Source organism: Neolamprologus multifasciatus, chromosome 14, assembly GCF_963576455.1.
Source record: "Neolamprologus multifasciatus chromosome 14, fNeoMul1.2, whole genome shotgun sequence".
Lineage (NCBI taxonomy): Eukaryota > Metazoa > Chordata > Actinopteri > Cichliformes > Cichlidae > Neolamprologus > Neolamprologus multifasciatus.
The window spans coordinates 9,760,207-9,788,068 of NC_140452.1; the positions used below are offsets into that span (position 1 = coordinate 9,760,207).

Sequence of the window (27,862 nt, forward strand, 5' to 3'; positions counted from 1 at the left end):
AGGACTTCAAAGGCTGATACTGTCCTGTCAACACTCTTTCACATTCCACATATCCAATTTAACAATCAAATGAGCTGCATAAAAAAAAAAAAATCTTCAGCTATTTTTAGCAATGCTGAACTCCTTTGCATTATTCCCTTTCTTTTGCACTTTGTCCTTGATGTTTATATTGTGATTTACGGTTTCTTTATAGACAGAGTAACGAATGCAAATTGTGATACATATTGTGACCATTCACCTTTAGTAACACGGGTCTGTCTGTAGGTCACTCGCACCTCACCTGTCCAGATTTGACCCTGCAGCAGCGTCACAGAATCTGACGCAGACCTGCTGTGACACCTTTACGGACACACGGAGACAGGCAGGTCAGACAAACCGTCTGACTGATATAAAGACGGACCTGACTGGACAATCCACCGGACCGCTTCTCACACAGAGGTCTGTATTGACCGTAGCGCATTCCTACGGATCGCCTTCATCCACGCAGCACACGGCTGTGCGCGCCAACATCCAGAAGCAGCACGAGACGCAGGTTTCAACCTGTTAGCACAGACCAGGCATGTAGTGTCTCCTTACCTTTTACTCTCGTCTCCTTTGACATAGTGTCCTCTCCCTTGTGTTTCTGTCAGTCTGCGGCCACTCAGCAATGCTGTCACGTTATTCTCCGTTTATACACCGTTTCGTCGGATAGTTAATTGAACATCGGCTCTTCCTCTGTCCCCTCTCTCCTGGCTGCTGCACCTTGACGCTTGCCAGGCTGTATCAGGGTGAAGTGGGGCACGGGGAGGTCTACAGCTGCCTCATCGGTCTCCTCTCAGCGATGAGATGAGAAAATTAAACAAAAAAAGCCAAAAACAGGAGAAATCTGCAGCTGTGTTCTCATTCACCTGAGTCAAGTCCCTCGGAGTATCGACCCGCCCCTCCGCAGACATACTTTGGCTATGTGGTGTATCTGTGCAGACTTGGCTCACATGTCATTCCCACCCAGCTCCCGTTCCTCTCTCCTCTCTGCCGCTAACAGCAGCCAGAGTTGTGCCAAAGCTCCGGTCTGCAGCTTGACTGCCTCCAGCGGTGCGCGCACGTCCGCGGCTGCTGAAGGGCGTCCGTCTTCCTCTTCCTGTGTCCGTTTTCTGTCTGTGCAAAACACTCAAGGAGGACCCTAAATGGAGACCTAAAAAGCAGCTGGTCCATTGCTTTTCTCATGCCTGGAGCCGTAATGAAAAAGCAGTTTACCAGCTATATTGTCACTGGGACGACACATTTAATTAGCCAAGGCAGTTTAAATCAGTTTTATTTAATCTATCATGCCAGAAGCCTTTGCAGAAATTACACATACTCTGTAAGAAAGGTTGCTGCATTTGTGTGCTGGGGTCCCAAAAGTCCGGTTTAAAAAAGAACAAGGCACAGCTTTAATGAAAGAGTAGAAAAAAAATACACAGAATATTAAATGTAATTAGATTAGAAGTAGATTAAAGTCTTTCTGCAGTGTCATACAATCTGGTTTTGCTGTATAGAGTTTGGCTGTAAGCAAAAATAAATAAATAAAAATAGAAATTTTGATATGGAAAACATGTGGCATAAAGAAGAAGAGCATGGGGGCGCAGTGAAACAGGATGGAGGGGGGAGAGCCAGCACCCCTTTAAACCATCCATCACAAAGCAGCAGATGCCAGATTGGTCGGTCAGCTTGGGCAGTCACTCAGGCAGAGAAGCAAATCTTTTGGGCTTTGAGAAGTGCTTCAAAATGCAACCAACCATCAAAACAAAGCACATGGGTGAAGCACATGAAACACGTTTCTCTCAGCAGCTTTAATTCCTTTAAATCCAGTTGTGAGATCTGGTTTAATCTCACAGATGCTTCACCTAATGGATTCCTCTAATTCATTTCTACGCTTATTTCAACCTCCAGTCCTGCGATACTTGACCCGAATAGCTGCAGAATAGCTTCCCTCACGTTTCTTTATGGTGCACATTAAGCAGCAGTGTGTCAAGTGGTCACAGTAACACCTGCTGTTTTCAACACTCGCATCCACATATGTGACCACACATGAGCTCACACAGTCCCTTAAGGATGGTCTGGTTGTGGCATCAATCGGCAGTCACGTCCACACAAATGAATATTGATGGGGGAAATGGTGATGGCCGAACCATCACCCTGGAATAAGACAGCCAGACATTCTACATTACCAGACTCTACTAGGAATACACACAGCCAATTTGTATTTATCATGGAAGCCAATACCAATACACTTCTGGTGTAGAACAGTGAGTTGCAATCCCTACTAAGGAAAACTAATAGGGAAAAGCCTTAAGGCCAGGAAGACAGATTGCTCTGATTACACCAAATGGCAGCACTGCCTGGATCCAAGAGGAAAAGAAAGGCTAATTGAATTATGTGAATTTCTTTTGTAAGAAGAATTCTCTTCATGCCATTGGAGACACAACTCAAAGCAGCACTTTGCTTCTCAACAGTGGCTTTTGATGTTATTTGATGTCAATATTCAGTAAGAAATATTTTACTGAACCATACAATTATAAAAAAAAAACAAAAAAACAGATCTCTGAGGCAATTCAGGGCCAGTCTAGGCACTGAGAATTTATTGTAAACATGACTAAAGTCTTACCTAGTAAAGGCAGAAAGAAACTCAATCACACTAAATGTTTTTGTTGGTATAAACACTGCAGGGGTTTTGAAAAATGGATGAAAGAACTGTCTCAGCAGCATTAAGCTTTCAGGGAGCCGTTAAAATACTCACAAACTACAGTGCAGGCAGTCAGCAAACTGAATTTAGCACCCAAGGTGCAGATTTGTTGTTCTTTTCTGTCTTTAAAAAAATAATCCAGCAACCTTATGGAAGGAAAGGCCCCGTGCTGTATGTCACAGCACTCTCACGCAAGGTGAAGTTGTCAGCTGGTTGTTTTTACCCTAAAGTGCTGTTTGACGATGTGGCTTGCTGTTTCACACACATGCAGATATACTTACTATTCTACTGTTTAACCCTACAATTCACTGTTGCTGTGACCCTTTTGTCCTCTTTATCATATTAGCAGCTTTAGAGAAGTACTGTGATCCAATAGGAATGAATTGGAGGTTTAGAAGAGAACTGAACTGTTGTTTAACCAGCAAGTCTCTTGTCGTTAAAATCTATATTTTAAAGGAGACATGGCCTACAGGGCACACCACTATAAAGTTATGAAAATAATAAATTAAGACATAATTAAAACATACAAAGAAAAAAAGAAAATGACTTAAAATAGGAAAGGAACAAAATACAATTCAAGCGTAGGAATAGTATTTTTACTCCTTGGTTACAAAGTTTTTTTTGTTTTTTAAATAAGAGTAATATTCTTCCATGCAATGTTGATGGACAGGTTGACTGATGAGGATGCAGCAGTGTCCATGGTTCACAGATGACAATGTGATCTGTAGGGAGTCAGTGAAAGAAATCCCGGAGAAGTGGAGGTATGCACTGGAGAAAAAAAGGAATGGCAGTCAATATAAGCAACGTAACTGTAATGAGAGTAAAATGCTATTAAATATAAATTCAACACTTTTAATCAGCTTCCGATATCATGTCTGCTTCATTTGCTGTGAAATCTCAAGGAAACAAGCTTTACCTGCTTTCCAATTAATCATCCAATTCACATTTTCTTCTGGAGTTCAGGTATAACAGTAAAAACACTCCACAGTTTCATTGTTCATTATTCATATAAATCACAACTATTATAGGTATTATGAATTGATTTTTAATGTAGTGAACATATTTATAATTGTAACCTGAGTAAATTACACTGGGGTGCAAACTGACTTACGTTTACTTCCTGTAAGTACATTTAAGGCTACCTGATTATTTAACCTTTGCAAATGATATTAAATTCTTATTAAATGTAGTTGTTGCTATAGTGTTATTACACTTTAACCACCTACAGTAACATGCTGCTAACATATTCATGCATCAACCATGAAAATTGAAAACACCAGTTTCTGTAAAATCATGAGCATTGAATGCTTTCACTTGTAATTTGTTCTACAGGCTACGCTTTGTTTATCCGTAGTTTCTCCTGAATATATTTTGCACATTTGAAAGCAGGGCTTTTACACATTTACGCTGTGGTATTGCAACTTTAAGTGGAGAGCATTACTACTTCTCCCAACCTTTGATCAACCATGATATCAAAGAAAGGTCATGCTGCTCCTCCTGCTGAAGTGAGCTATTCTGTATGTCGGCCTATACTCAACTGTATCTTACATTAATAAAAAATAAATGAAGAATATATAGTTTTTCTAAATAACTCCAACATGTTCACTCTGCCTTGTACGCACGTGTATTGAGCTTGACAGATAATCATTTCTATCTCATGATCCATCATTGGGAGTATAGTTGGCTCTCTGCAAGGACTCGATTCATATAATAACTACATAACAAACAATTCAATCTGAGAGGTATTATTAATCCCAACAATGCAAAGCCGTGACAGATGCTTCCCTTCAGTCATGTATTTAATGAGATCTCAGATGGCCAATTGTGTCTCAAAATGGTCTGAAAAAAAAGGGGAAAATATAAGAATGCAAACGATGGTGGTGTCTGCGCGACAGACTGCTCAGTGATGGCCAGCATCTCAGCAGAAATCATCCCTCAGATACTTCGTCTTCGACAGAATATCCCCCGAGAGGAGCAAACATGACTAACAAGCAAGGATCCATCTGTCGTAAACACTGAGCAAAACAGACCCGACTGCCACAAAGCAACTTTAACGCACCTGCATGCCAAAGTGCCCCTGCCAACGTGAATATATTGCAGTCAGTGTTCTGATAATGAGTCACGCTGACCAGTGGCAAGGTCGAATCTCTGTGATCATTTGAAATTATAATGATGAGCAAAACTGTTCTAATTCTGGTCTTTCCACAGTAATGTTTGTGCATGGTGGTTACTGCATTAACGCTGAAAAATCAAAGACATCCAAGTCAACCACAGTAAAGCCTGAAAGATCAAAACAGTTTGGTCTTACTGTAACATTTGCTAAGCTGCTCCCTGATGTTAAGTAGTCCTGACAAAGCAAATATACACTAATTTGTCTTTTAAACATCTCCTGAACTATAAAAGCTAAAAATAATCATAAATCAACTCATTATTTTATGGTCTTTGATGTTTCCCAGTCGCATGTCAGAGCTACCTGCCTTCCTTATACCTATGTAAAGACAGCAACACCTCCCTCACATTGAACGTACCAGTTTGTATTTATCAGAGATCGCAAAGGGGAAATGTGCACTGTGCATGAGCCTGTTAAAGCTTGCATGCATTCTGACACCCTCATACAAACAAACACGCACACACAAAAACACACAACACAGCCTGAGAGGAAATACGGGGCAGCTGATGCCGTGTGAGCTAATTCATTCAGTCACTGTATGTCCCCAATCAAAGGCTGGTCCCCACAGGCCAGTGCAGCATCTGCATGTGCCCCCATTGCTCTATCTGCCTGGCTTTCATGTTGCTCTCAAGGGACTCAGACATTTTCTCAGCCTGTCAAGTTTGTCCTGTTTAATTTGTGCTACACATTTTACCACAATTAAGAAAGAAAAGCACAGAAAAGAGAATTATTAAAATAGTTCTCAACCAAGTTCAAAACCCTGAAAAGGAAAAAAAAAAAAATCCCTAACCATACCCTTATCACTTTCCTTTCATGTGGTCCAACCCTCAGAGTGGACAGAGATTACAGGGATAACACATTCAATTTAGAGGGAAGTATTTTTTCTGTGCTGAGACACTTTATTTAGACATTAAAATGAATGAGAAATCAATTTACAAGACCTTAAGCGCACCATGTCCTTGGCTTCCTACATCAGTTTGGTGGAAACCGTATGCAATTAATTTATTTCCATATGCCAATGTGAAAATAATAAGTGTGAGTAATCCTCAGGGAGATTTAGACCAAGTGCAAGGGGACGGCTGTAATCTTATAATCCTCTGTAATGTTCTAATGGTCTCTCTAAGCTTATCTACACTAAACTAACTTTCCCAGAGGTACGCAAACACAGATACAGATGGACCAAAAGAAGTAATGTGACTAATGCTCCCTGTGTAACTCAACAATGCTTCTGCCGAGCTTTACAATAAAATGTGTGATCCCAGTAAAATAAAATCCTATTGTGTCATTGCAGAAGTTATCTGTGAACGTGTTTTCAGACCTTTGTCTAAGATCAAATAAATAAAAACTTTAAAAAATAAAATATCTGATTGTACAACATACAAAACTCTATATAAAAATAATAAATAATAGCAGTCCAGGGTTTGACAATGTAAAAATTTCCATCCACAGCAAACATAATATCAAAGGTTTTCAAGATAATGCTGCATCCATAATGCTGCAGCATCCTATTGTCCGGCCAAAGATGCGGCTGAAATGGGTGGCGACCGGATCGGCTGCAGGAACTCAGAGGTGAAGACGGCCTCAGCATACTCCTCCACGACATCCTGAAACTCTGCTGCCACATCAGCCAGAGCCTCCGACAGCAACTCGTCAGCCAAGCTGTGAGACGATAAGAGGTGCAGATGTTAGAAAACATGGTTATTTTCCTTAAATCATATATAACATGTATAAAAAAAGTCTTCTAAAATTTGAAAACGTATATGCTTCAATTTGGTAGAATTCATTTGTGGCATCAAAACAAATCACATATGACAATGGTACTTATGTTGCTACTGCTCCTGCTATTTTTGGTCTTCTCACAAGATTTTAGGCTAGACATTTTGAAAGACATGCAAAATAAAAAGGTCAGTGGGCCTGAAAACAATGGAAAATGCAAATCACTTGAAACATGTCCTTTGTGCACAGTGGTTATAATTTCAAAGTAAATGTAAATCATCAGCCTTGCGTCATTATCTTCAAAAATGCAGAAGGTCAAATTAAAGCTGGTTTCTCTGCACAAATGCGGTATCTGTTTTTTTAAGAGGTGCACATGCAAAACTTAGTTTAAAAACATAAAATAGAGCAAAATAACTTTGAAGCCTCGTGAACTGTGTGCAGCACCAAGCTAAATTTCAGTGTTTGATCATTATCTAGGTCAGTGCACACACACACACACACAGGCAGAGACTGAGGCAGGGACATAGAGGATGAGGGAAAATGGGAAACACTCTCACATATCCACTGAAACGTCAGTGCAACAAAACTATCAGAGTAATTGTGTGTTGAAGAACTCCCTGTTCCTTTAAAGGGTCATGGCAAGAACACTTTGCTCACAGCACCATATAGTGAGAGAAATCCAGAGAAGAATGTGCCGCTGTGGTTTGGCATTATAAAATATCATTAACATCAATGTACAAGGAACCGTGCTTGCCCTTCTGAATTACTCCAAGTTATCTTTATATTTAACACACCAGTAACTGCACAGCGTACCGTTTATGCTAATGTATGAAAATCAGAATAAAAAAGCAGATTCATACAAAGTGAACTAGGATCCTAGGACCCTACTACTAAGTTTTATTTACATGCATAAAGAAATTCAAATAGCTGTTTTGGCAGTGCTGACGTCTTTCTATCTTGCAATCAGTCTGTTAGCAGACAGAATGAATGAGATCCTCCAGGTGGTAATGCTCCACAGCAGCACAGGGCTGCTCATTACCATCTCATCACACAGAAAGCTTTCTGCACTGTGTCAGATCAGCAGGGGTCATACTAGTCTATATGCATGCCTTCTCCGTCTCCAAAAACACTGAGATAATTGGATGGTTTCTCACGCAATATCTTCTTGTTGTTTTTTCCAAGTACAGATTCATGTCTTAAAAACTTTGGCTTTTTGATGTGAATCTGATAATGAGCCAGTGACACAGTCAGCCAGATCCCATGGGTGGGACTGGACAGTTTTTCAGATCTAAACTTAAGAAAGACAGTTTATCGAGCTGTTTGGTAACCCACGCAAGTCTGTGACGCAGAGGAAAGAGGATTTCAGAAGTTTAGAACTCATATATTAAACGCATAAGTTCAATATGTTCACAATGATGGCACGAAGCCAGCGTTGCACCAGCAGCGGCCTGTCAAGTATGTAAGTTTGTGAGTGGGAGAGAAGACCGGCGGCGAACAACAGAGGCGCACTATGCTAACCATAAACTCTGCATGATTCTCTCTGAGTGAGCGCCTCCTGCTGTGCACAGTGTCCTTCAATCGTGTCCAGAGACATAACAAAGAACAGAAAGGACAGATCTGCTTCAGCGTGGTTCTAGTTACAAACACTAAGCATGTCATATCATTAATGTGTAGAACAACTTAAAAAAAACCTCATATTTCACTCTGAAACTGCTGCAGCGTGGAAGAGACTCATTCATAGCAAATGGAAAATGTCTTGTTGTTTGAGGGCATTCTAGATGAAACTGAACACTGGAAAAGGTCCTGCTGAGAGCTAATGCCCCTTAATAAAGATATACATGAACACTTTATGTGCATTTAGAAGGATAACTTATTCCGAGAGAGGAAGCTGTAACTTCACAACCAGTGTTTATGTCTGTCATCATCTGACACTGGTACAGGACAGAAATCAACCAACATCCATGATGTAATCTTTGTTTTTGCCTGTGTTGTGGCCAAGGAAGGGAATTTTGTAATTTGTGTCAAAGGAAGCAGAAACACAGTAAAGCACGCACAACAGGATCTCCTGCTCTCCATCGGTCTTATAGCAAATGAATCAGCCATCGCTGCGTTCACAATTTCATTCACTGCTTGTGTTCGAAATGACTGTAAAGAGGTCAGAATGTTAGGCCATGGCAAAGAAAAATCTAACTGGGCAGCACTGCTACTTTGTCTCTCATGTTGGACCGAGCACAGACTGACTTACTCTCACATCCTATGGTACAAAGTGACATAGCAGAAGGGCCAGCAATAGCAGATTAGCATGCTAACGCAGAAGGGGATGAGTGCAACACAAGACATAACGTCCAGCTATCTATTTTCTTAACAGCATGTCCAATTCAGGGTCGCGGGAGGGCTGGAGGCTATTCCGGCTGTCACAGTACAAATGCTGGGGTACACCCTAGACAGTTTGCTAGTCTACTGCAGGGCTAACACAGAGAGAAACACAAACGTAGCTGTAGATGTGAGCATGCAGTATTTCACAACCAATTAATCAATCACTAATAAACCTAACATGCATGTCTTTGGGCAGCAAACGGAGTATCTAGAGAGAACCCAAGCAGGCACAGGGAATACCCACACAGAAAGGACCCAGATGGTCAGTGAATTTGAACTCTGGACTCTCTTGCTGTGAAAAAACAAGGCTAACCATTGCACTGTGCCATCCAATATACAAAGCAAAGGTAGCACTAGTGGAGATCTATGCACACATGTAATGTCACAGCTGTTAAATGTAAATGTTTCAAGCTGTTTTTATCCTATACTGTCATCTTACATATTTACCTTTAAGCTTAAGCTAAACACAAAACAAGAAGGCTCGAGCGGTTGAGGGAGCTTATAAAAATCTTTATCTATAGCACTGTATTGAGATCCCTCCCCAGACCATACAAGCCCCACTCACACCTTGACCCATGTGAGCATAATGACTCATGTGATGTTAGGGTGGAGCAGCGAATTGACACCTTGGCTCACGTGACTCTAATCACTCACATAATGACAAGGTGGGTCAGTGACTCTCACCTTCAGTGGGACAACCCCACTAAGAGGTAAATTCCTGAGGCTCCCTATCAGCTTTTATAACTGAAAAAGCCTTTTGGATGAAAGATGAAACGTCTTTAAAAATCGAAAAATACAACTGCAGTTGTCTTAAACTCAAGCACTTTAGACTATCCCGATGACTGAGACAGATCATAACTGCAATGCATACTTCAAACACTGGTGGCAATCAGCCAGTGCAAACAAAATTCCCTGATCATGTTTATGCACATGTCTCATTAGTTAAAGTCATTATTAAAACAATCAGTTTTCTACCCGTCTGCAACGGCCCAGGGGTCGAAGCTGCCCACAGCCTCATGAGCCACAGCGCGCAGGTAAGCCTCATAGTCTTCCCGGTACTGCCGAATGCCTCTCAGCATGCTGCCTGGCACTGAGATAACAGGCGCCTTGCTTCCCTCCAGAGGGCCAGGGAACATGGTGTTGTTTGCAGGATGCTGCTCATCTTGGGATGCCTCCTCTGTCAGGCTGTTCTCACACAGGAAGCTGCGAATGTGGAAAAACAAGACGATGCTCAGAAGGTGAGACCAAGAAACATATTTTTTCAATATCTCAAAATCAGTGTTGGGACTAACGCGTTATTAAGTAACGCGTTACAGTAACTACGTTATTATTGTGGTAACGAGCACGGTAACTAGTTATTACCAAAATCAGGAACGCGTTAGTCGTTACTGGGATTTAGATAGGGTCGTTACTCGTTACTTCGTGTGGCGGCTATCGCGGAGCTTCCACAGATTCAGTAACATTAGCAAGTGGTGGAGGCCAGCTGGTGGATGAGGGAAAGGGGAGGCAGGAGGAAAAGAGACCCGAGGCGGCCGCCGGTCCAAGTGTGAACTGAACTTCAGGTAAGAAGTTATGACCTGCAGTCTATCTGGGTCAGATATAAACCAGGTTTAGGTGGAGTTTATTTTCGTTATTCTGACTTTTTCCATACTGCGTACTAGCTAGCATGACGGAGTTTCTATACAGCTGGGTGGGTGCTATGAAGTTAATGATGTTGAACTTTATTTTGTTCATAAGTTATTAGAGTTGCCAACCGTCCCGTCTGGTATTCACAGAAAATATTATGCGTTTCTTATTGAGATGAAAAGGAACAGTTTGTCCCGTAATTCAGCTACAATGAAAAAGACACAAAGCTGGAGTTATTCTGTCTTTGCTGCACAGCTGCCTCTTCTTCTTTCATTCTCCCCCCTCCCTCTCCCGTTTCTACTTCAATCATGAAAACTCATCAATGATCAGCTGATCGGCTCTCTTGCTTGTTTATCGCCCACTTTGCGCCAGAAAGAGGAAACCATGTCGCGTTAAACAACAGCAGCACGTTTAAGCTTGATCAGCTGTTGTTAGCATTTATTTAATATTTATTTCTAGTATCAGTTGATGTTTGCTGGAGCCACAGCTGTATAGCTGCTGGTCATGGTGTCGGTTTGGTTATCTGGTGAGAGGGAAACATGAAGATGAAACCAGGAGATGTCCTTACTGAATCAGAGCTGAACAGGTGATGGAGAAACAGGTTTACCTTTTAGGTGACATGAATGAGTTGAAGGGAAGTTATGAACTGTTTCTGAGAGACAGATAACCCCAGGATCCTTTTTAGGTAGCTGACAGCTGGTAACTGTGCAGGTGTGGATCTAGCAAAGTTTTGCCAGGGGTCCAGGTAGGGCATTAACAGGGAGAGGGGGGCACAAAGAAGTACTTTTCTTTCATATTCTCATTTAAAATGTCTAGCTTTTAAAAAATAATTATCTGAATCTTACAACAAAGGATTGATAGATTGATGCATATATACCATCAAACAGTGAACATCACTGTCACAACAGCGTTTGCTTTCATTCAAAGGCTTTATGATTTTTCCTATAATGGTGGGCCAGTCTCTAGTCAAAATGCCCGGGCCAATTTTTTGTCCCAGTCCAGCCCTGTATGCAGCTCATCTGCAGTGTGGTGTTACCTACATCTTCCTATTCAGAAGGCAGAATTTCCGAGTTCTGAGTACAATCAAAGCACCACGACTGCAGTTTTCGTGTTGGATGTAAAAGGCGCACATGACGCTGTGACGTAGGCTAGAATCATGGCAGCAGTCAATGACGGTCCAGGCGTGGGATTTCTCTTGTGGAAATATGCACATTATCTTTTCCTTTCTATTGGTAGGTGGCACAGTGCACTTGTGGCAAGTAAGCAAGCTAGAAGACTGGCAAAGTTATGGAAGCAACACATTAACAAGAGAATTCTGAGTAAAACCAAAGTTACTTTCCCTAGTAACTAGTTACTTTGAAAGTAAAGAGTAACTTGAAGTAACTGAGTTACTTTTGATAGAAGTAACTAGTAATGTAACTAAGTTACTATTTTAAAGTAACTTACCCAACACTGCTCAAAATTGTATTTTCAGTTCAATTCAGTTTGATATCATTTTAAAGGCACTTTAGGGCAGGTAAAAACCTCATAATATTATAGAAAGAGTGAGAATCCCATTGAGAAAGCAACACGATGAGTAGATGACCTCTAAGAGATGTTTATGTGGAGAAAAGGTAACTCTGCGGTAGAACACAAACTCTCGCCGAGCCTGACGTAAGGGTGTAGATGATGAATTTAGGAGAGGTGTCAGAGTGCAAGCAGCTCTCTTGCTAGCCCCTTGCTCAGAATGAGCAGGGGCTCAGCTGGGCATCGCCGTGGTCTGGCTTTATAATCCTCTCTGCTTTGACAAATCAGCCTGGCTCTTGCAATGGCGCTCACTGTGCTATATTTAGTGTTGCAGCAGCTCTAAAGCAAAGTGCCTCTCTATTGTGCTCCCTGGGCCTCAGCTAAACTTGTTTCAGTGTTGACTATTGGGGCTGCAACCCATGGGGTGGCCATAAATATCAAAGTGCCAGCACAGCGAACCATGCTTCCAGTCTGAAATGGGTCGATTTACTGTTTGACGGGAAAAACAACAATTCTGTACCCTGCAAACTCGCTTATTTTTAAAGTCGCAATGGCTCCCACGCTTCTGAAAAGAAAATAGACCAGCCTGTCTTTTCTGTGAATGAAAACCATTCAGATACTTTGGCACAAAAGACCATCTGCAAAGCAAGACTGGTCTTGCATAACAATCTGTGAAAAGGTGATATGAGTGCTGAGAAAAAGATTTGCAAATTAAATATGACAAGTTCTTAGTAATAGTTTTTTACTCTATTGTGCCCTATGAAATTCACTCGAAACTGAATGAGACATCTATAATGAACCTTCATTTCAAAATCTGTGCTTTCACAGCTCTGTGTACATTTCTGTTTGGCTAGTGCATACAAGTACCAAAATGCTGAAACACTAACAAAACACCCTCTATCCATCACGCTGTAGCACCTGCAACTTGGCCTGCACACGGGATTTACACAAACCCAAACAAGCAAGCAGCATTAGCCATTAGCGCGATCACCTCAGGTTTGTCTTCTCATTTCTCAACAAAAGCTAAAGCCATGCTGAGCCTGGCAAAGATGGGACCTGGCACAGGACGGTGCCATATGTGATATATCAAAAGGGATCCAAGCTGGGCTGAAGCTGAGTCAGATAAAACCACAAGTGGCTGAGAGATAGTAAGGGGGTGATTCAAGCAAGGCTCAATGAAGCCTCAGTGACAGCGGAGAAGATCAGTGTGAAAAGAAACAGGTGGAGGATACTGGGGGGAAAAAAACAACAACAAAAAGAAAAACAGAAATCCTCAATATTCCAAAAAGAAAATCCTCTTTTATAATATTGCACTGGACTGATTTAAATGTGGGTGCAGAACTTAGAAGACATCACAACTACAAATCTGCCAGGTTACAAAGTGACGAAATACAGGAGGGGACAACTGTAGCCACAGAGGAAAAAGGTGGGAGAGAGCAGTGTGAAATAAATAAATAAAATAAATGCACGGTTTTTAATTTTTCTGAGTGAGCTTCTTATCTTTTTATTGATTTGCTTGACCAGCTGATGGAGCTGTAGGGGGGATGGGGGAGAATGAGGTTTGGGCTCCTCACCATGGATACATAAATCTTATCTGCTGCTCTGCTGATGTGTTAAAAGATTGTCTCCGTGGTTGTTTGACAGCGCTCACACAGGCACCTGAACAAAGACACCCAAGGTAAGAAGCACATGCTGTTTTGGAAAGAGTATTTAGCGCGACAAAGGCAGCGTTACGCCTGGTGAGAGTCAATGGAAGTGTTAGAACCCTCTGGGCTCTCCTGTCATTACTAAAAAGTAACCCCGACTATAGTCAGCACAGATTAAAAGAAAAGAACAGAGTAGCAGCACTCACTAAATATAAAACTATTTTATTCTTTCAGTTAGTATTCTTTTGAAAACTCCCGATCAATCCTCACCTTCCTTGGCTCAGTGCTTACAGAAAACCAGCTTATTTAATACAAAAATCAGGAAACCGATAACCGATACCATGTGACAATGTCCCTCTTAGCTATCAAACAATAGGACCAAAGCACCTCCCGTGATAGTCACACTGAGAAAATTATGCAGCTTTATTTCTGTGGCATGTTTTTTTCCCCCAAGGTGTGTATAAATATGTGTGTGAGGCACAAAATGACGAGCATGTCGCCTGATGTGTCTCTCAGGACTGAAAAATTTGGGCTGTAAACAACAACTCAGGCCTGAGACAACACACATGATGAGCTCTTTGCTCATTTTCCCGTTCCCAAATTAAACCTCACCATTCTGCTACACTGAACACCAGGACAGTCAACACTGACAGAGGATTAACACAATCCCACATCAGCACGAAAAACAAATCGCATTTTTAACCACAGGTTTTGATCCGAGAGCTGCGGAAGCAACAGGAATGTGCTGCAGTTGTGAAAAGCTGCTTATCAAAATAACCTAAATGTCTGGAAAATGATGCTTCTTAGAGAGCAACCACTGGGATGACCTGCTGCTCTCTGGCATCAATTTTAGAATTACCATTATTTCTCAAGACCTGATCATTTTGGTGAGAGAGGTGAACTATTATACAAAGGGCTGCTGCGCACACAATCTGACATAACCTAAAGTTATAAAGCAACAACAGTTAAATTTAGAGTATAGACTGCAACAACATAAGGCGAGGCTGTTTTTAACTTATAAATAGAATAGAATTAGAATAGAATTCAACTTTATTGTCATTGCACATGTCACAGGTACAGGGCAACGAAATAAAGCATCCTTGGTGGTTTGCTTCCGCATTAGCTTTTCATCCCTTCAGCTGTGCTGGTATGTGTTGTACTATGTGGCACCTGGGCCTCTTTATCCTTCAGCGCAAGTAGCCAAAGCATCTCCCTTACAGTTCAGTTCATTTTACGAAGCAACTCTGTGTCCCCTAAAGACAGCTCTGTAAAACAATGTGCCTAATAAACACAATTTCTCTCCCCATCTCACACCAAACGACTCCCTACTTCCAACTTTATTACTTCTAAGGGGGACAAAGCACTGTGAAAAAAGAGACGCTGTAGGTGGACAACAAGTTCCTTCTTGCACTTTAGAAAGAAAACAAACAAACAATCTGTCAGAGTGTCTTGCAGGGAGGTTTATTCTTTCGCAAGTTAGATAGTGCAGTAGTCATGGAGTAAGTGCTGAACAGGCTGGGTCATGCTTCATTTAGAGAATAGAGAATGGGGACAATATATAGAATCCTTTTTTCATATGCAAATGAGTACAATTACTGCATTACAAGCAACCTCAGAGCCTAAAAATACTACGCATGCAAGAGCCAATGGCACGACCACCATCAGTCTTGTTTTACTGCCATTATTGGACTAGATAAGTTGACGAGCATCTTATGGTTAAAAAAAAAAAAAAAAGATTCTGTGATGGCATGTGTGACTCAGCAGACAGCGAAGCTACCCGCCCTCTGTGCTGCTGAATTTCTCTGTCAACCTCACTGATTTCACTAAGAGACTTAATCGATCTGTGCACCAACAGAAACCAGCTGCATTTTTCTCTAAGCATGACCAAGAAATTTCAAATGCTTTCAAACAAAAAAAACAAGTAAATACAGATAAAACATGCCTTGCAAAAAGCTGAAATACGGAGCCGATTAATTATTCACTGATATCTATGTGAATTTAAATTTAATTCAATTATCACCAACTGTTTTGTTATGGTACAATCGTCCCTTTTTCTGAATACACAGCACAACCGAATTACTATTTATCTTGTGATAATAACTCAAGGGGCTCAATACACACAATCACCTTGTGTGTTCTTTTATTGATAAGCATTCTAGTCAACTTGTTTACTAAGATTAGTACTTGCTTTCAAATCAAAGTGTTTTTCTATTGATCCATGTCAAAAAAAATCAAAAACAAACAAACAAACAAACACCAATCACATCCACTGTGATTTAATGTGTCAACCAAAACAAAACACATAAAAAGGTCCAGTGGGCTGCCAGCACTTTTTAGAGGAGCTGTAATTCAGACTGAGGATGAAAGTGCTGCAGACGGGTCTGTTCTGAGCTACAGTGATTCAAGGTGTTTCAGAACAAATGAGCTAGCAGTTATCAAATGACTGTCCCCGTTAAGAAGCTGGAAGGCTTGATCCCTCTAAAATGAACAGCTAATTAAAAAAAAGACACCTCTTAAAAAAGCACCTGTGTTATGTTTGCCAGAGAACTGAGTTATTGCTTGATAGATGCATTAAGAACAGTTAAGCAAAGTGCAAAGCAAAGTGGCTCTTAAGGCAAAGTTTCCATCGAGTGAAGTGAACCCGAGGCTGTTGAAGACTGACGGACTTTAATTTGCTAATGTTTGCAGCTTGAATTTGTTAAAAGTATCCTGCTGGCTTGTCTGTGTCAACAACTTCTAGTCCCTTCCAGTCTCTTTTCTCTTTCCTTCCAAGTTCCTCGTTAATTTAAGCAGTATAGCAGCTGCAGCTAAAGCCCTGGGCAGTGGAGGGTCTCCCTGTGGAGTCTGCTGCCAGAGTCAGGAATAGAGTCTGCCCTGGGTGCAGTAGCCACCAAGTGAGTTTTGCAGGATGAGTAAGGACTCCCAGTGGAATAGTGATTACAGGGCACACACGTCATGTGGAAAAAGACTAAATGTGTATAGCTGGGAAAAAAAGAACATTAACCACTTCCTTGTCATTGAGTCTAGAGGTGCAATTAAACCAGCACTGAATTACTTCCTGTGGAAGATGCCGTTTGTTTCTCTTCATTACAGCATCAGCAACTAAAGCAAGTCATTAAAGGTAATTTGATATGTAATTTGTCTCATAAGATTTCATTAAAAGTCACCTGATACTTTCCAAGTAATTAAAATCCACCATTTACATATTTGCATTTGTTAAAAAAAGGGAGTATATCATAATTTTGTGCAATCAGGAGCATTGAATGAGCTATGATGACCGATAATTGAGGCTAAGACCTATAATTTCAGCTCAAATGATTGGAAAGGGAGTTAAATAGGTCAAACCTTAATACTGGGCTCCAGTTAATATTCTGAGAACACTCCAAAATTTCCCTACTGACTTTTCAAGATGAATTAAACAGCAATGAATGGAAGCCGTCAGCTAAAGATGACACATAGAAATGACTTAGGTGCAGTAAAGGGGAAAAGACAGAGAAACCCACCCAGTCTCGACAGGTTTTTCAAGGACAATATCCGCTGCAGAGGTCTGCTTCAGCACTGGATTTGTGAGCCTAATTGGCTGAGGAGAGGCTGGCCTGGAGCTGGGGGCATGGGACTGGGATCCTGAGAAGAAGAGAGAGAAAGCAAAAGAAGGGGGAAATGTTAAGAGGGATGGGTGGAGCAAGGAGCAGACAAATAGAAAAACAAAAGGACAACAGCATACAGCGTGAATGACAAGTATTCATCTGGCCTTTTCAGTTGTAGCACTGTCTCCACCTACAGGAAAGGTCTGGGAAATAACTTTCTAGGCTTTGCACTTGCAGATAACATTTTTGTTTAAGTGCAGAAATTGTCTGTTTTTGGCTTCTTCTTTTTTTTACCTGCTGGTCCTGGTTGTTTCAAGTAAAGAGGGTCTGAATAGGTGATAGAAGCAAACCGCCTCCTCACTTCCTCCTGATCCCGCTGTCAGAGACACACAGAGAACCAGATTCTATAAACACAGCATCCTACTGACAAAGATCCTTGTCAAACAAATTGAACAGTGTAATCAAGTCTGGAAAATGCATCAGTATGCAGACGCAGACCACAGCTGTCATAACAGCTCATTATAAACACTAAACCAGTAACCAGTGACCTTTCAAGTTCCATAGTGACCTTTCACTGGTGGGTCCCTCTCACCTGTATCTCCTCCATACGAAGCAGCATACTCTCCAGGGTTGGGGCCTGCAGCCTGTCCTGGCCCATGTCCTGCAGCTGTCTGTCTGTCCTAACTGTCCACGCCACCCGCCACAAATCGTCCAGCAGCTCTTCACTCAGCTGCTCAGCACTTTCTTCTGCCTGTAAATGGCAATAATTACAAAAAACAAACAAACAAACAAACAAACAAATACAAGTGTTCTGAGTTTAGCTGCACAGTTTTTAAATCATTGCTATGATAAACTTAAATGTCAAATCTCCTATAGTGAAGCTCACCCTCTCTGCAGCCTGTTCAGGCACTCGACTCCTCAGTGGAGAGTTCATTCTGTTGTTCCTGGACTCACCAATTTGCTGAAGGCACAATAAAAATCTCAGTTTATTTTACGAGGCAAATCTGAAGCCAAACACACGCATACACACAAACTTAGATTTATTTAATCATTCACATGCAACAACTGTCTCCCTCATCTTTAGGAGGTTTATAAAAGGAAGAAAATCTGGCACTAGCTGGACAGCAGATAATTCCTCCTACCTGGGCTTCATCCAGAAGGGGCTGAATTCTCTCTCTGGCCTTCTGCTCAGCTCTCTCAGCCCACTGAGTTGGCGAGACAACTTCAGACCTGTGAACCAAAACACACCCACACTGCAAGCTGTCACAGAAGTTCTGAAGCTGAGCTGCTTTAACTTCAAGACACAAAATTATTTTTTTTTAAAAAAAGTATTTACATAAAGTATAGTTAAAAATATATTTGGAATTTTAGCCCACCTTGGGTTCAGAATTAATTAAAAAGATTGAATTTCTCTGATTAAGAAACAAAAAACTTTCTGCCAAGATTTTAAAATAACTATCCGTTTGAGTCGAATAAAACCTTCACATTACTGGAAATGCATGAGAGAATTAATTAATCATCACTATCAATCATTATCATTGACGGCCAAATGTATTCACACACAATAGAAATAGTCATCAGGCTCAGTGTTTTTTAAATTATTCACATTAATCTGTAATTATAATAAGCATATAAGGTCAAAACTGTCAAACTCTTTGCTGGCATTATATTGAATGTCTTCTGGTTACGTTCACTGTTAAAACCAATAAAAAAAAGCCATAAAGGCTGACATGCCAGTTAAGAGTTTCACCAGCTGAGAGCAGTTGAAAGCATAAAAGGCTCACTAAGTGTGACATAAGCATTTTATTCAAAATGCAGCCTGTTGATTGTATTAATGTCTATTGTGTCCAACTTATCACCTGTAAACAAGTGAAGCAGTTTAGTGCTTTTACTTGTCACAGTGGCAGGAGGAAAAAAAAAAATCAGATATAGTGACTCGTTATACATCTAATTTAAACACTTTAACACTTTTCTGCAGCTTTCTTTAGCTTTAAAACAAAAACAAACAAACAAACAAAAAAAAGAACCTGCCATGGGTATAACACACAGGCAAAACAGATCTGTAATAATGGTGAATTTTCATTCAACTTTCCATGTAACACACTATGTGCAAATTTGTTAATGTTATGTAACCCATAAAACTATAGAGGCTGCATGTGTTCTTAATTAGCATTACATGTTTCCTGCAGTGGTATTCCCCTCTTGACAAGGTGAGTAAATAAAGAGCAGGCCTACACGTCTTTGTGACAGAGAACACAGTAGTGTTAACCCACACATTCACAGTAGTGTAATTAAGTGTTGACTTTGCTCTGTGCACATTGTGTTTTGTTGGGCTCTCCAGTGACTAATTAACAAATACACAGCGGTCTATAGGAACATATGCTCTCCTTGGTGCTGAATGGATGCGCTGCAATCACAGTCTGCATTATTTTCCACTCATTGTTTTGTTCTGTTGTCAGTAGATAATGTTGCCCATGTTGTAATTCCCAGAGTAAATGCTCCTTTGATTGTGAGCACAATGAACCGAGTGGGAAATGTTTTATTTTCTTCTTAAATAGCATAAATGCCAAGTATTTACAAAGGTTAAAGGGCAAGTGCATATATCGCTATATATACACACACTGTACTTACTTTTTTATGTCATTAATTAATCCCTTTTATTTCGGTCAGAGGGAGTTTGTTATCATCCCATAGTGTCTGCAGAGGTTGCGATTAGGGGGCACATGGAAAAAAAAACATTTTTTTGGCTAGATTAATATTCACCATGACTTTAAGCCTTCATCACCTTGGATCCAAGTCTGCTAAAACAATAATTTTATTAGTACTGTACCTTAATCTCTGAATGCGTTCAGCCTCTTCTTTACTCAGCTGGTTCAGCTCTTGCAGTCTCTGCGCAGTGATCTTATCTAGCCAAGCTTTCCTGCATCACCCAGGCAATCATCAAATGAAGCAAAATGTAAGCTCAAAGAAGCTTTGCACATAAATAATTTATAATCTTCATCTTTAATCACGCTGATAGCCACTGATTAATAAGAAAGCACAACTGCAGTAATTACGATTTGATTAAACGGAGACATATGTGGAACACTCAATCAATGAGGTGCTTATAAAACAGGCAAACTATTAATCACTCAAAAAGAGAAATGGCCTCAATCTAGCTGGCACCTAGATTAATTTATTGGAAAGAATTAACTTTGAATTAGAATCAGAGTATTGCCTCTGGCTCTCAGCAAGTGGGGTCTGACATAAAGGTTAGAAATGGCTCTCTGAATGTTCTCATTAATGTTCCTTTTCCCTAGATTCCACCCATGTGGCATTTTGCTATGACAGATAATCTAATGTGAGAAGCAGAAATGACACAGATTACAAGGTAATCTGAAAAAAGATATTTATAATAAGTAGAAGCGATAAAAGCTGGGACAGGCAGATTTTTCACCATCAGGCAAATATTCCCAACTAAACTGCATATTTCTTTGGGCTCCATTATCGGGTTTTAAGAAAACCTAGCCAATTATATTAGATTCTGGCCAATCAGAGGTCCTTTCAGAGAGTCAAAAAGTGCAGATGCACATGCAGATCACTAGTGCATCCCTAGAGAGAAGAAAGCCTGAGCCAGTGTTGGAAAATATTGCAGGAAAGGTTAACGGTCCCTCACTAGCAACAGCTGCCTCTGGCCTGCAACGCACCACAGTAACAGGAAAACAGACTTATCAAAACACATTTATATCTAATATTATGGTCACAGGTGCTGCTCATAGGGGAGCCAAGTGTTTGCCTTTTTTCCACGATCACTGTAAGAACAGCCATGAAGGATGTGTAATTTATGGTTCAAAGCTTTGATTTTATATGTAACATCGTAGACTGTTATCATGAAAGCAAGAGTAATTAGGCCTTTTTCTAAACTAAACCAACCAGCTTACACATAGCTTCTGCAATGGGCACAAGAAGAGTGTGATCATCTGCAGGGAGCGGGCTTAGGAAAGAGGAGAGCTGATGGAAGAGAGATTAACTTTCACATTTTATTTCCCTATTGTTCCCGATTACTGCCAACCCATGTATTTAAAATAAGGTTAAAAAAAACATTGGGAGGTAAGGTTCACCTTAATGCTTCATTCTGAGCTTCTTTCTTCCTTTGTGAGCTTAGGCCTGGCTCAGTTGCCAAACTACCTCCAGGCCTCTGCTTTGGAGGGTCTGGTGAGGATTTCACTGGAGAAAAGAGACAACGAGGCTCTGGTCTTCCCCTTTGTGGGGATCTGCTGATAGCAGAGAATGATGAATGGGTTAAAAAATGTAAACAGAAAGATGCTATATTAAACAACTCAATGGAAAGCGAAAAAGCAATTTTTATTTTGACACTTACATCTCTTATACTATATTTACCAAATTACTTTTTTTCCCCCCAGATTTTCCTTATAAGCAACTGTCATCAATGAAAAATGAAAAATTTGGTGCATATGGTATGTGCTGCTCTTTACCAGTAACACTGAATACAATCTACAATCCTATAATGTATACAACCTCTTAGTCCAGCAGATAATCTGATTATGCCTGCTTGCATCCACAATCTGATTGAAATTCATAAAGAGATAATTGTGTAAAATTGTCTTTTTGGGGTTTTTTTTTGTCCACACATATTATTTCATACTAAATGTAAACTGTTACCTGGAGATCAGAGTTTCAGACATTAAAGCAGTACTTACATAATGACATTAATCATCGAGTGAGCCGAGGACTGCACAGAGAGATAACAGACTCACCGTTGTGGAGGAGGAGAGTGAGGGGATGTAGGTATCCAGGGCACAGAGTGCTCTTTTTGAGGGAGCTGGTTCACTCTGAGCCGAGAGGAGACTGTAGGCTGCTGGAAGCCTGCATCATGCATCTGATTATGCTATAATAAAAATAGAAAATAAACATTTAATTATTAGTTTACATTAACCTCACATTGGTTACGTCTAATCATTGGTTAAAAAAAAAAAAAAAATATATATATATATATATATATATATATATATATGTTTTCACAGGGTATAATATCAAACAACAAATCATGTTGCTAATAACGTGTTATTAAGCGTTCTCTGTGTCTTGTGAAATACTGAGTTCAGTAGAAGCCCAGCACCTTTATTGTTTCAGCCGTTTTTCTCTGAGAGGGCAGCTCTTTTCTGCTGTTAGTATTGGTCTGGGATCGTCTCTGCAGCTCCCTCTGCTGGACGAGGCTCTCCAGGCCAGACCGCAGTACCTCTCTTCTATTGAGGGGCTGTTGAGTAGTTTTGGGTTTCTGGGAGGCCATTCTCTTATCTGCTAACAAAAATAAAAAGTTAAACAATTTATTTGTTTTGATCTTAATTTATTTAAGTTCAAACTAAATAAAAGTCAAGACCAAACAAGATTATTTATCCCTTTCAGTACAATTCAATTAATTTGAACCCTGATGGGAGTAGACAACACCACCAATTACAGAATTTGCTTGCACTCTTGACAGCCAGGTGGATGTGTGGTTTAGGTTCAGGTTTCTAGGGAGATCTAGATTGCAGATGGGGCTCACTCTAGTGTTTATATCATCACTGCCTCTCAGCCCAATAATACCCAGCAGGACTTAACTGCTCATATACTAAACAGCAGGGGACCAAATGCCAGAGTTCTGCACTTTAAATCTTGTTTTCCTATCACTTCCTGGCTCCCTGATCAATTTTAAGCCTGGGTACAGCAATTTACGCACAGTGGGAGGCCCCAAGACAACTGCACAGAAGCCTTTGGAGGGCTTTTATATACATAGGAGAGCAAATGGTTTGTCCTTCGTCAACAGGCCTCTATCAACAAGTAGGTCTTAAGTTGAAATGATAGTCATTAAACAACACCCACGAAGTCTGCATTAATAAATACACAAAGCAAGTAAACAGTGCTCACCATGGAGGCCTCTTCTGGGATTTTTTGCTTTGCAAGGACCTCGAGCAATTCCTTGCAGTTTGGGACGCCTGGGTGCAGTCGTAGGAGACTTGCTGCGATGAGGAGATTTCCTTTGCGGAAGGCATGCTTGAGCCTGAATCTTTATGAGCATCTCTTGTTTACTGAGAGCAGAATCCAAAGTCTATTAAAAATGAAGTGACAGCAAAGCCTGAGATTATTCACTCAATTCAAAAAATATATATTTTCCTAAAATAAGTTTTATTTTTAGACAAATTCCACTAAATATTGATTAATCCTGCAGCACAAGTCATCTATGTTTACAGTAATATTACAAATAAACAATGTAACAAAGAAAATAACATGTAATAAAAATATATGATGCATCTGGAGAAATCATATCATTTAGGCATATTAAAATCTTATTACTACTTCGATCTGTGACCTAGAAACAGCAGCAGATACAGAATCTGTTCTTGTAATGCTCTGCTAAACCTGCACTGCAGTTAGTTGGAATTCATGCATGAATATTTGCCTTTATTAAGTAAAATAAGAAAGTAGGTTTAAAGTCGGGACCAATACAATACTGCACTGGTTTGCCACATTGAGCTTCTTTCTGCTGATTGTTTTTGCATTGTCCAGGAGCCAAGTCTACACTAGGAAAACACACATCACTCTGTAAATACAGCGGTTACATCGTGATCCTTACCTCTAGTTTCTGCAGGATGTCAAGGGCCGTCTCAGGCACAGCTGAGCCCTGGTCCACTTCAACTTTAGCTGTGCACAAAGAGAGCTGGCGAATCAGCTGCCCCAGTTCTTTGGAATAAGGAGGCACTTTGCTGTGAGACAGATCAGAGAGTTGATGGATAAAAACCTGTAAAGCCCTCAGTGCCCCACGATGTGCGGCTGCAAGCCTGTTTATCGCCATGGACTGAAAGTAAAAGAGAATGCAAATAAATTAAGAACAGAAATGTCAACTTTTTTTAACAAAACTCCTTCATAAAAAAAACAAAACAAAAATCAGACACGAGTGATTTTACTCATTTAATTCAATTTTATTTATATAGTGCCAAATTACAACAGTCGCCCCAGGGCCCTCATAATGTAAGGTAAAGACCCTACAATAACAAATAAATAAAACAAATTTTAAAAAATTATAAAGATAATAGATAAAACAATCAGATGCCCCCCCCCCCCCCCCCCCCACTCCCCATGAGTAAGCACTTGGTGACAGTGGGAAGGAAAAACTCCCTCTTAACAATAAGAAACCTGGTTGAGTGGTTGAGGCAGAGGGGAGAGCCATGAAGTCCAAAATGTCACTGACTTTCTTCTCACCTTTTTAGCATCCCACATTTTCTGGCTTCGTAGTTTTTCTATATCTTCTTGTATCTCTTTTACCTGTTAAATAATTTGAGAGAACATTGTCTAGAGGAGTAGAGCAAAAGGAAATCCAGTGACAAACATTTAATGGCATTCAATAGAAATTTAAGTACCTGTTGCTGCAGAACATAAATAATACGAGCTGAGCGAGCCGCCTGTTTCTGTCTGCGTATCTCCAACTTGTTTTCCTCTTCAGGTTCTAATGACTCCTGTATTTTCTCCCCTGTTGTTTAAAAAAAATTATGCGTTATTTATTAGCATCATGCATTGGTAGTGAAATCATAGGAAAAGTGTGATCATTGCAATGGGTTCCAAAATTATGATTACACTCTATGCATTTCAAGTTATAGGCGTCTTGTGGGCTACCTCTGTTAGCCAGCTCTTCCACTTTCTGAATATACACTTCCAGCTCATTCTGCAGCCTGTGGATCTCGTGGCTTAAAGGTGCCTCTTTGTCTCCTTCTACCTGCCTAAGGCCAGGGTCTCTGGTTGGGGGTGAGCGGCTCATTCGAGGCATGGATGAAATAGGATGTTTCTGGGATGTGTGTCGTTTGGCTCCAGCTACAGTCACCTTCTCTTTTGGACTGGATGCTTTTGACATCATCTTACTTGGACTTGCTGCAAACTCCTATAAAGACAGGAAATAAACTTCATTTGCTAAACAGGCACAAACAATTAATTTCATATTATATAAACAAGAATGTTATTATAGACAAAAAGTAATTAAATTACCTGACGGAGTTCTACATCACTTGTTTCAAAGAGTGAGGCCTCCTGAGAAGGTTTGGCCGATAATTTTGTCAGCGATTCAAGGCGCCTTCGTCTTAGATCTCGCTTGGCCTGCTTAACAGCTGCCTGAAGCCTCTCCTCAGAGAGTGTGGTGAAGCTAAAAGAGCTTCTGGCGCTGTCCACATTTTCCTTAACGTCTGATACAGGCAGCAGTCGCTCTATCACAATGGGGGCAGGCAGGCCGACATGTGTGGCACGGTTTCTAGTACTTGCAGGGACGGTGTCATTGAACAGCAGCTGTGGTGTGCAAGACAGAAGTCAGTTTTATCTGGTATAATCAGTCATTATGATTAGACCCAATCAGATATATTTATCAATAACAGGTATTTAGGAAATGGTGTCATTGCATATAGTTGTGGTCGGAAGGATACATACAATCATTAGGGGCGTCATGGAACCAGAATTACCATGAGATTCATACGATAAAGTATACCATATCATATAAATGTCGTAGTAATTTGGAGCTTTTAATGATTTCTTTCAACAGATGAGCAGATGGAATAATAATAACATCCTCTTTGTGCGAAAGCTAGATTGTTGAAACTTGGATACAACTGGATGTTGAACAGGACCATGATCTCAAACATCACATCAAACCTGATTTTACAAAGGATAAAACAGGCTAACATGAAGCTTTTCGAATGGTCTTCCCAAAGCTGTGACCTTAACCCTGATGAATATTTGTGGACTGTGTAGGCTCATGCCAGGAAACTAACCAATTTAAATTAACTCTACCAATTTTATCAAGAAGAGTGAACAATTATTTAGACAGAATAATGCCAGAGGCTTGTGGATGGCTGTCAAAATCATCGAAGAATGGGTTTTCAGGCCCCTCTTCTATGGAACCAGCTTACAGTTTGGATTCGGAAGACAAAACACTATCTCTACTTTTAAGATTAGGCTTAAAACTTTCCTTTTTGCTAAAGCATATAGGTAGGGCTGGATAACGTGACCCTGAATCCTCCCTTAGTTATGCTGCAATAGGTGCAGGCTGCTGGAGAATTCCCATGATGCATTAAGCATTTCCTTTCAGTCACCTTTCTCACTCACCATGTGTTAACAGACCTCCCTGCATTGAATCACACTTGTTTTTAATCTCTGTCTCTCTTCGAGAGCATGTCTTTTGTCCGGTCTTCCTTCTCTCACCCCAACCGGTCGCAGCAGATGGCTGCCCCTCCCTGAGCCTGGTTCTGCCTGAGATTTCATCCTGTTAAAATTGAATTTTCCTTCCCACTTTCACCAAAGCACTTGCTTATAGTGGGTCATATGATTGTTGGGGTTTTTCTCTGTATGTATTATTGTAGGGTCTACAATATAAAGCGCCTTGAGGCGACTGTTGTTGTAATTTGGCGCTATATAAATAAAACTGAATTGAATTGAAATTGAATAAAACTAAAAACAGCACATGAATCTCTGGTAAACTTCACTGAGGCGCTTTACTTTGACACCAAGCTATTTACAAACATTGTGATATGAACATAGTGATATGCTTCAAACTGAAGTCTTACAAAAATCTTAAAAATGAAGAGAGAAAGAGTATTATAACAAACACTTCACTCGCGTCTCCACCTCTTTTTCATTTTCAGAATGGTTGATCCCGGGTATTTAAATGTCTCTACCTTCACTGCCTCTACTCCTTGTAGCGATAAATACTATGACTTTCAGGACTGTAATATTCAGATTTATTGTTGACATTGTGCTGCACTCTAGGACCAGCTGATCTCAATGAACCAGCTCCAGGTCTGTGTATGTATCCCTAGTATGTGGCCTTAGCTTTTCCATTTCAAATTGTGTACATGCAAAGATGAACTGCATATAATAAAGATAGATGAATATTATCAGACTTTCAGTGCTGTTTACCTTGGTATGAGAGATCCCAGCCGTTAAACCGCTGCGGCTGTGAACATTTCTGGTTGATCCTAAAGCAACCCAGTCTCTCTCTTCGCTCTGCTTTCCTGAGAAAATCCCGGGACCACTTTGCAGGGATTGTGCAGTCATTACAGCGAAAAACAGTTGTCACTGTAGTAAACAATACTAAATGTTATGCTAATGGGAGCTAATTTTGCTAACATAAAGTTAATCCAATCCAGAAACTAAATTCAGGCACTTCGGCGTCGTTAATGATCAGTTCTTCCACTTTCTGTATATGAATTATAAGTCAGCTATACGCACCGAGTGGCTAATTGAAGCATAATTAAAATACAGGACCTCGTTAATATCTTAAATTTTAAATTTAGCTTCTCAACAGTTTGAAACGGCGCCATGACAACAACACGACCCTAAAGACGGAAGTAGTTTTTTTTTTAAGTACGGCTTGTCAAAGAAGCCAAAAATCAACGCAAACGCTTTATAATAACGTGTGATAAAATAGGCATTCTCACTAAATATATCACATATGATCACATATGATACATCATATTTAAATACTGGAGAATAATTAGGTGTATAAATAACAAAAAAT

At 40.4% G+C, this 27,862-nt stretch overlaps 2 protein-coding genes across 10 annotated transcripts in view; both read right to left on the bottom strand.

Annotated features, from left to right (window-relative positions):
- Positions 1-3,246, bottom strand: part of pitpnm3 (PITPNM family member 3) — a 110,523-nt gene extending 107,277 nt beyond the window's left edge. For all 6 annotated transcript variants that reach the window (XR_014868756.1, XR_014868757.1, XR_014868754.1 and 3 more), the window contains exon 1: positions 577-3,246. Coding sequence is in view for 1 of the 6 variants with exons in the window: in XM_085131005.1 (XP_084987131.1) it covers positions 577-601 (25 nt within the window). In the remaining 5 variants the exon portion in view is untranslated. The remainder of the gene's footprint in view (positions 1-576) is intronic.
- Positions 3,247-3,345: 99 nt separating this feature from the next.
- On the bottom strand, positions 3,346-27,715 carry kiaa0753 (KIAA0753 ortholog). 4 transcript variants are annotated; one of them, XM_085131006.1, is made up of 18 exons: positions 27,262-27,715; positions 25,345-25,638; positions 24,979-25,240; positions 24,726-24,835; positions 24,568-24,630; positions 23,942-24,163; positions 23,236-23,416; positions 22,448-22,629; positions 22,086-22,216; positions 21,429-21,584; positions 20,159-20,248; positions 18,471-18,558; positions 18,215-18,289; positions 17,921-18,079; positions 17,623-17,704; positions 17,245-17,365; positions 9,939-10,166; positions 3,346-6,530 (listed from the first exon to the last, which is right to left on the bottom strand). In XM_085131006.1, the coding sequence occupies exons 1-18, from the start codon at positions 27,397-27,399 to the stop codon at positions 6,377-6,379; spliced, it is 2,736 nt and encodes a 911-aa protein (XP_084987132.1). In that variant the 5' UTR covers positions 27,400-27,715; the 3' UTR covers positions 3,346-6,376. The 4 variants fall into 4 exon arrangements, with proteins under 4 accessions (XP_084987132.1, XP_084987134.1, XP_084987133.1 ...); XM_085131008.1 differs by having other exon boundaries at positions 22,448-22,626; positions 27,262-27,714; XM_085131007.1 differs by having other exon boundaries at positions 21,429-21,581; positions 27,262-27,714.
- Positions 27,716-27,862: the final 147 nt, after the last annotated feature.

Excerpts from the sequence above, each read along its gene's own strand:
- kiaa0753 (XM_085131006.1), bottom strand. The coding sequence starts at position 27,399 with ATGACTGCACAATCCCTGCAAAGTGGTCCCGGGATTTTCTCAGGAAAG. Across the intron at positions 24,836-24,978 it reads GGAAGAGCTGGCTAACAGAG|GGGAGAAAATACAGGAGTCA; the intron begins GTAGCCCACAAG and ends TTTAAACAACAG. Across the intron at positions 22,630-23,235 it reads TCCCAGAAGAGGCCTCCATG|CAGATAAGAGAATGGCCTCC; the intron begins GTGAGCACTGTT and ends TATTTTTGTTAG.